Genomic DNA, 7,940 nt, shown 5'->3' on the forward strand with positions numbered 1-7,940 from the left:
CCTGGGAATTACTCCCAGGCAGACAAGGGCTTGGGATAGCTGTTTTTTTTGGTAAATATTTTGTCCATAAATATCTTAGTTTTATTTCCTTCGTTGTCTGGCACGTAGCAGTATGCATTATTTTTTTTAAATATTTTTAAAATATGTTTTTATTGATTTTGGAGAGCGAAAGGGAGAGAGAGAAACATCAATGATGAAAGAGAGTCATTGATCGGCCGCCTCTTGCACGCCCCCTACTGGGGATCGAGCCTGAAACCTGGGCATGTGCCCTGACCGGGAATCGAACCGTGGTCGCCTGGTTCATGAGGCAACGCTCAACCCCTGAGCCCCCCAGCCGGGCCATGCATTATTAATGGAATAGCTTAATACTATTTATGAAGTAGGCATCCTCTTTGCAATGGAAAACGAACCTCTCGGACCGTGTACTTTGTAAGACCATGTGATAGCAGCAGGTGCTCGGAACGTAGCTGCTTCCCGTGACAATGCAGAGGGGCCTGTCTCGGGGACAGCCCGCTGGTCTGGCGATGGACGTGTCAGCGCGTCTGTCTGTAAGGAATATAGTCACCTGGCCCCATCTATGCTTGGGGGGCTTTGCATGGCATGAGCACGTGGTACTCAAACACTTATTCCTCCCCACTGCCCAAGTTTGTCCGCTACCTCCGATGGTGAGTCACGGCGATTTCGTCTGCCACCCGCGGCCTTGTGATCGCTACAACCACGGGACCGTCGTGGAGTTCTACTGCGACCCGGGCTACAGCCTCACCAGTGACTACAAGTACATCACCTGCCAGTATGGGGAGTGGTTTCCCTCCTACCAAGTCTACTGCATCAAGTCAGGTGAGCTCGCCCAGGGCCTTGCCCCAGCCCCAGGGTCCGGGGCCCACAAAGCTGGTACCATTTGGGGTGAGACGTGCTCACACTTATAAAAACGTAAGCCGTTTGCAACCGTAAGTGCTTCGTAGTTAATAACAAGTTACTAGCAAACCAACCTCGTCACTGGTTTCAGGGACCCAGGGTAGGGACCCCACGGAAGAGCCCCGAGCCCCGGCGACACCTGCCCGCTGTCTCCTGCTCGCTCGCCCTGCGGTTTGCCAGGCGTGCCTGTGGCCGCCCAGTGGGGGTGGCTGCACACTGTCCCCCTGGACAGAGCGGGTGAGGGAAGCATTTGGTAACAGGGCACCTGGAGGCCCACAGGTGGTCGTGCGAACCAGCCAGAGGAGGAAAGCGAGGTGTTCGGGGGGAGGGGGGTGTTTCTGAGCAAGACGAGGGGAGGGAGGAGGAATTGGCAGCAGCTGGTGTGCCAAGGACAGGACTATTTGGGGAGGGTCAGCCCTTTCCTCCCCTCACCTCGTAGACGTGACCTTCTAGCCTCTGTGCCTTTCTTCTCTGCGCCCCAGTCTGTTCCAGACACTCCCAAAGGCCTTTAGCTGAGCCCCGGCTCCTGGGCCATTGCAGGACAGGACTTCTCCAGGGGAGAGGGACCCTCTCTCAGTCTCTGCCCAAGAAGCGGGTACTGAGCCCCTGCCAGGCTCTCACCCTGGTCTGGAGGGGACATGCAGGTTGTCCTTCAACCTGGCAGAGACCCCTGGAGACAGGGTTCGTGCTGCGGATCCCACGGCCGTGTAACACTGGCCGGCCTGGGGGCGCCCGGAGGCAGTGGAGAGTGGATGAGTGGCTCCCGTCCAGGCCTGTGCAGCAGACGGGCATGTGGGAGCCTTCGCACCCGTTACAGCCTGGGGGTCTCATGTGCCCCTTTGTCATCCCGTCCTCTCTCTCTCTCTCTCTCTCTCTCTCGGCAGAGCAAACGTGGCCCAACACCCACGAGACCCTCCTGACCACGTGGAAGATCGTGGCGTTCACGGCGACCAGCGTGCTGCTGGTGCTGCTGCTCGTGATCCTGGCCCGCATGTTCCAGACCAAGTTCAAGGCCCACTTTCCCCCCAGGTCAGTGCCCCCCGCAGCCACCAGTCGGGCTCTGTGCAGCCCCCTTGGGCAGGAGAGACAAGAGGGGGAGCTGGACCCTGGATGAATGCAGGGCTGAGGTTCACAGGGAGAATACGGGGAGAGCTGAACACGATCCTGGGAGTTAGGGGTGTCTGGGGGTCAGAGCGCCAAGCTGGAGGCAGATTTCATTTCCCTCTTTCAGCCCCCGCCCCACCCCCTGTGAGCCCGTGTGTCCCTCCTTCCCTGGATAGACGGTTCTTGAGGGGCATCTTGGGGTGTGAGAAGGAAGCACAGAGTGGGGGCTGCACACTGTGCCTGTCCCCAGGGGCGCCATGTCCACTGTCCCCTACGTGCATGTGGCCCTGGAGTGATAGTCCTTGGAGCTCCTGGTCCACAGAGAGGATGAGGAATGTGCAGGGCTAATTAGGAGACAAGGTCAAAGATGTGTGACCCAGCGGAGGTCCGAAAACAGAGTCCGATGAGGAGTCTCAGGAAGGGACTCTGGATGGGGGGCCTGGACCGGGCTGGAGAGAATCGGCCTCAAAGCAGGACCTGAGCGTGGGAGTGGGGCCTGTGGAGGGCGCCGCCCCTCCTCCTCGGCTGCAAAAGGGGCTTGGGTTGGTGTCTTCATTCTCCCAGCCGTCAACCCCCAAGAGGAGATTGTCACACTTCCTCACAGCCTTGCTGCTGGCAGGTCACAGTTCTGGAAGAATCAATTTAGAAAGCAAAGGGAGTCCGGCCGGCGTGGCTCAGCTGGTTGAGCGTAGTCCCAGGCACCAAAAGGTTGCCAGTTCCATTCCCGGTCAGGGCACATGCCCAGGTTGTGGGCTCCATCCCCAGTAGGGGGCGTGCAGGAGGCAGCCAATCAGTGTTTCTCTCTCATCGATGTTTCTCTCTCTCCCTTTCCCTTCCTCTCTCTCTAAAACCAATTAAAAAAAAAAAAAAAAAAAAGCAGAAGGATGGGTTCATGAACATTAGAAGGAGAACAGGGCACCAAACGTCACAGGACACTAGCCAGGGCTCAGGGACACAGCAGCCTGTCACCGAGGAATCATTACATCCTTGGGTTCTGGGCCCATGTCAATCTTCTCCTATTGAAACATTATGCACCAGAAAAGGGTACTTGTCTTTTCCCATAGGGGACAGACTGACCCCCAGGGCCGTGCCTGCCATGCCCCGGAAAAGAGAATGCTGCTTAGTGGAGAGGGGGCTGCCATGTGCAGGGCGTGGGGACCGCCTGCACCCCTCACCAGGCCCAGCGTGGGTCACCGAGCGCCGGGACCTCCTTTCCGCTCAGACCTGCCATCCTCTCTCTCGGTCCTCAGAATTATTATTTATGAATCGAGGGACCATGTTCTATCATTGAGCAATTACACGATTCTGAAAAAGGCCTGAGGATTCCAGAGAGAGTGCTCGACTACATATTGTGATTTATGCTACATTGGAGCCCCTTAAAGTGGCCCATGGAGCTATTTTTCTACATCCGCTTGGAAGAAAAGTTATCACGACTAAATATTAAGATTTTAAAAAAATGTTCCCAAAAATTCTTCACTTGATTTTTTAATCCCTTAAGTAATTTCATCTGATATGATGTTCTAATTGTTTTGGAAAAATTGGGCTCATCCAACCAAATAGATAAGACTCTCAAGAGCAAGACCAGAAGGGTTTGTGGGTTTTTTCTCTCCAGGTCCCACAGGTGTAGACACTGAGAGATGCGTGATGACTGTGCCTGGGAGCTGGGTGTCGTGGCTGGGACACGGGGAGAGGCTGGCCATCCGTTAGCCACTCGGTTGTGTTAGGAGGGCAGGAGCGGAGAGTGGTGGTCAGACAGGCTGGGGCTTCGGCTCCACCTGGGCTCAAACCCACTGGGCTCAGATGTACAGGGTGACGGGACAGAGAGGCAGGGCCGGGAGCTGCGTGGGTGCCACGTAAAACTAGCCGCCCTCTCCCATGACCCCTTGCTGCAGGCAGCACACCTGTAGCTAATGTTCAAGAGGCCGCTGGGCCAGGAGGTGGAAGCGAGTCCGACGTAACTTGAATCAGGTGTGAGATGGTGCTCGGAGCTCCCCCCCCGTTGTTGTTTTTCTATCTTGACTAAAAATTAGTGATTTTTATACTGTAACAGGAAGCAAAAAAGCGTAAGAATCACATGTAGAGTGGGCCCGTAGAGTCCCAAGTTCCCTGTACTCTTTAAAAAAAATTATTGATTTTTTAGAGAGGAAGGGAGAGGGAGAGAAACATTGAATAGCTGCCTCCTGCACACCCCCTACTGAGGGTGGAGCCAGCATCCTGGTTATGTGCCCTGACCGGCGGAATGGAGCTGGCAACCTTTCGGTGCACTGGAATACACCCAACCAACTGAGCCACACCAGCCGGGGCCCCTGTACTCTCAACGGTGCTGTCCTGTTCCCAGCAGCCTTCCCGAAGGACACCACAGAGGCACACTGATGCTCAGTTGGAATGGGCCACATGGTCCCCAGCCCACAAGGTTGTGGCCGTAAGGCCAAGCCCAGAGGTCAAAGAGGGAGGAAGGAAGTGTGAGGAGAGAGCAGAGGGGCCAGGCAGGAGGACACGGGACAGGAGAAGAAACCTCTGCTCCCCAGAGTGGCCATGGAGACAGCGCCATCTGCCAGAGGAGGCCCAGATGGGAGGCCGGTTCTCCACAGCGCATCCATGCGGGGCTCTGTTGCCCGTCGTGGGCCCTGAGGACCTCAGCTGCAGCGGGGGGCGCTGGTGGTTTCATTCCTGGGGTGGCGTGGCATTGACATGTTGGCACCGCTCTTCTGTGCACAGGGGGCCTCCCAGGAGCTCCAGCAGCGACCCTGACTTCGTGGTGGTGGACGGCGTGCCCGTCATGCTCCCGTCCTACGACGAGGCTGTGAGCGGCGGCTTGAGTGCCTTAGGCCCTGGGTACCTGGCCTCCGTGGGCCAGGGCTGCCCCTTACCCGTGGATGACCAGAGCCCCCCGGCATACCCCGGCTCGGGGGACACAGACACAGGCCCCGGGGAGTCAGAAGCCTGTGACAGCGTCTCGGGCTCTTCCGAGCTGCTCCCGAGTCTATATTCATCTCCCACGTGCCAAGGGGGCGCCCACCCCGCTTCCGACAACCCCGACACAGGTGCCAGCATGGCAGGGGAGGTGGCATCCACCAGCCCAGGCATCGACATTGCCGATGGTAAGCGTTTGCCCTGAGGCCCGGGCACCCTGGCACACTCCTCTGCACCCAGCACCGAGCGTCTTCAAGGCAGCACGGAGCAGAAGCAATCTGCTTCCCTCTCGCTCAGCTTAAATTGCCTCCTGCTCTCTCTGCGTGTGGAGGCCAATTAGGAGGAGTGATCATCTCACAAGTGATGAGCCCATTAACGGAAATTACAGGGGCTCCAAAGGGCACCGAGCCATCCAGAGCAGAAAGGCTCCAGTGGCCGGCCCTTGGTTTTCATGGCATCTTTCTGATCCAGGATGCTTTTCTGCACCCCTTAATTAGGCAGGACTTCTGAGAGCGGCGCCTAGCCTGAGGGTGGCACACGCGCGCGTGCCAGGAGGGAACACCCAGATGTGTGCCGTAGGGCCTGGTCCCGGAGAAGCGCTGGGCACGTGCGGGTTATTTTTACCAGGTGTGTGTCTGCCTGTCTCGGGAAAGGCAGGCTGGAGCGCATGGTAAAGGAGGAAAATGCACCAGACTAAATAGGGCTGTTTCCCAGGGGAGGGGGCGCCAGCTCCACTTCCCAAATGCGACACTAATTGCAGCTGGTAACAACAGTAAGTGGCAGTAACGACGTGGAAACAGGGGTCTCCTGGTGCCCACTGAGTTCCTTTTCTGCAGTTCCTGCTGCCTCTCTGCACCTGAAATTGTTACATGGTTAAAATCTAACATTTTTGTTTTTTAAATTTTTTAAATAAAATATGTTTTTATTGACTTCAGAGAGAGGAAGGGAGAGTGAGAGAAACATTGATGAGAGAGAAACATAGATCGATTGCCTCCTGCACGCCTCCTACTGGGGGTTGAGCCCATAATGGGGACATGTGCCCCAACCAGGAATCGAACCATCGACCCCCTGGTGTGTGGGGTGATGCTCGGCCAACTGAGCCACACCAGCCAGGCTAACATTTTTGTTTTTATGATCTGGGTCTGAGATTTCCCAGCAAATAGAGGTTATACGGAGGAGTTGGTTTTTTATTATTAATCGATATGTGGAACTTAACATTTTCTCCTCACTGATTTCAGGAATTGTAGATATTCTAATAAAGCTTACAATTACTGGTTGTTTTCTGTGTATTAAATAATAATAACCTTTTCTTTCACAGAGATCCCTCTAATGGCAGAAGATCCATAGCCAGGCCAAGTCCCAGTGCTTCTACTGCCCCTTTGGGAACAGAACCTTGTACCTTGGAGTGAGGCACAGAAGGACAGAGTACGGGGCATGGGGTCGTGTTCTAATTTGTCTACACAGAGACAGTGACTCACATCCTACATCGCAGACTCAACAGAGGGTGACAGACACTGACACACTTCGGTGGGACCTGAGGACTTGCCAAGACCGATGGGAAATAAAGGGAAGAGGGGAAACCCCCATGTGGATGAAGGTGTCAAGTGTGTTTCATGCTGGGGACACGAGACAGTTCCACGCACGTGCCACTGAACCCAGGGTCCCATTGAATTATGTCATGAGTACTACCTGCGTCCTCTGAAAGCATGTCACATTATGTAAATTTGCTTCCAAAATCTGCTTCACACTGTCTCTGGATTCCAAGTCAGGCTGGATCGGCCTCCACGGGAAGCCTGGGTTGAGCTGCAGGAAGAGCAGCAGAGCGCCCCCTGGAGGCCCCCAAAGGGAAGGTTCTCCTAGGACTTTGGGACAATCTTCCTCCGTCTGGACGCTTCTACTCCGAGCAAGACTAAAGTGGGATGTGGCAGTCCCAGCAAGAAGGGAAAGACTCAGGCAGACTCTGCTTTCTGGAAGTTTCTTCACAAAGTAGAGTTCATGTACTCCGTGCTGTCCTTTGGTGAAATAGCGTCAGTATTTGTGCTCACGGTCTAGTCCTTGGATCCATGGCATTGGACAAATCTCGTGACTTGACAAATGGTCAGAATGTGTTCAAATACATCTCATGGTGGAGACAGTAACCAAGGTAACGTCCTTTTTCGGCATTTTGAAAAGATTCCACTTGACAATATATCTCTCTAGTCAACTGTTATGACTGTGGCCCTCACTCCCAAACTCAGCCATATTTTATTTTCCGAAACAGAAATTGTTTCTGTAAACACATTCCTCCTCCAAATAAAGTATGAGGTTGGATTTAATTTCTTTCCCCCCTCTTATTTTGTCTTATAAAATAAAGCCTGCAGGCCCACCTCCCAGCCTGAAGACAGCTCTGCCCTCCCACTGCTGGGCCTCTGGCTGCCTCGCCCTCCTGCGCTCCTACAGCGAGGGCTCTGGGGCCCGCTGGGTGTTGTTCCTAAGAAAATGACTGATAAAAAAAATTCCCCGAGTCCTGAGATGTCTCATCAATACGTGTTGATATGTGGACTTGCTTCCTCTCTTCCTCTGGGTTTTAGATAAATATAAACAAAACTCTGACCCATAAAATTGCTATGTCGATGGAGCCGGGGGAGCTGGGAGCCTGATCAATACTGTTTTTTCCTGACACGGACTGATTAAAAATTAAAAAGAAAATGTCAATTTGAAGCGTGACTTTCATAGAGGAGTGGAGTCGGGTGGACAGGAGGGACAGTGACAATGATCACAGGTGGAGATGAGGTGTGGGACTAGAACCCGAGGCCTAGCCCAGTGCCCTGGGACATGAGCGTGCAGGGTGGGCATGTTTATAATTATAACTTTGTTCACTGATCGCCTCACCCTCCACTGGCACACTCTGAACTACAATCCCCATAGAAGGAGATGGTTTTTGCTAGTGTTTGTGCTTAAACGCCATGTGGTCCACTCAGAGAGAGAAGACATGGGCGGCTGGATGGGAGTGGGGGCATCCGGGGCTC

At 54.4% G+C, this 7,940-nt stretch overlaps 1 protein-coding gene across 1 annotated transcript in view; it reads left to right on the plus strand.

The window, feature by feature from the left end:
- Positions 1-7,619, plus strand: part of SUSD4 (sushi domain containing 4) — a 66,151-nt gene extending 58,532 nt beyond the window's left edge. The window contains exons 6-9 of the mRNA XM_087828886.1: positions 646-837; positions 1,800-1,944; positions 4,738-5,120; positions 6,251-7,619. Coding sequence (XP_087685012.1) covers positions 646-837; positions 1,800-1,944; positions 4,738-5,120; positions 6,251-6,279 — 749 coding nt within the window. The 3' untranslated portion in view covers positions 6,280-7,619. The remainder of the gene's footprint in view (positions 1-645; positions 838-1,799; positions 1,945-4,737; positions 5,121-6,250) is intronic.
- The last annotated feature ends 321 nt before the right edge of the window (positions 7,620-7,940 follow it).

This window comes from Miniopterus natalensis, chromosome 21 (assembly GCF_054644295.1).
Source record: "Miniopterus natalensis isolate mMinNat1 chromosome 21, mMinNat1.hap1, whole genome shotgun sequence".
NCBI classification, from domain to species: Eukaryota; Metazoa; Chordata; class Mammalia; order Chiroptera; family Miniopteridae; genus Miniopterus; species Miniopterus natalensis.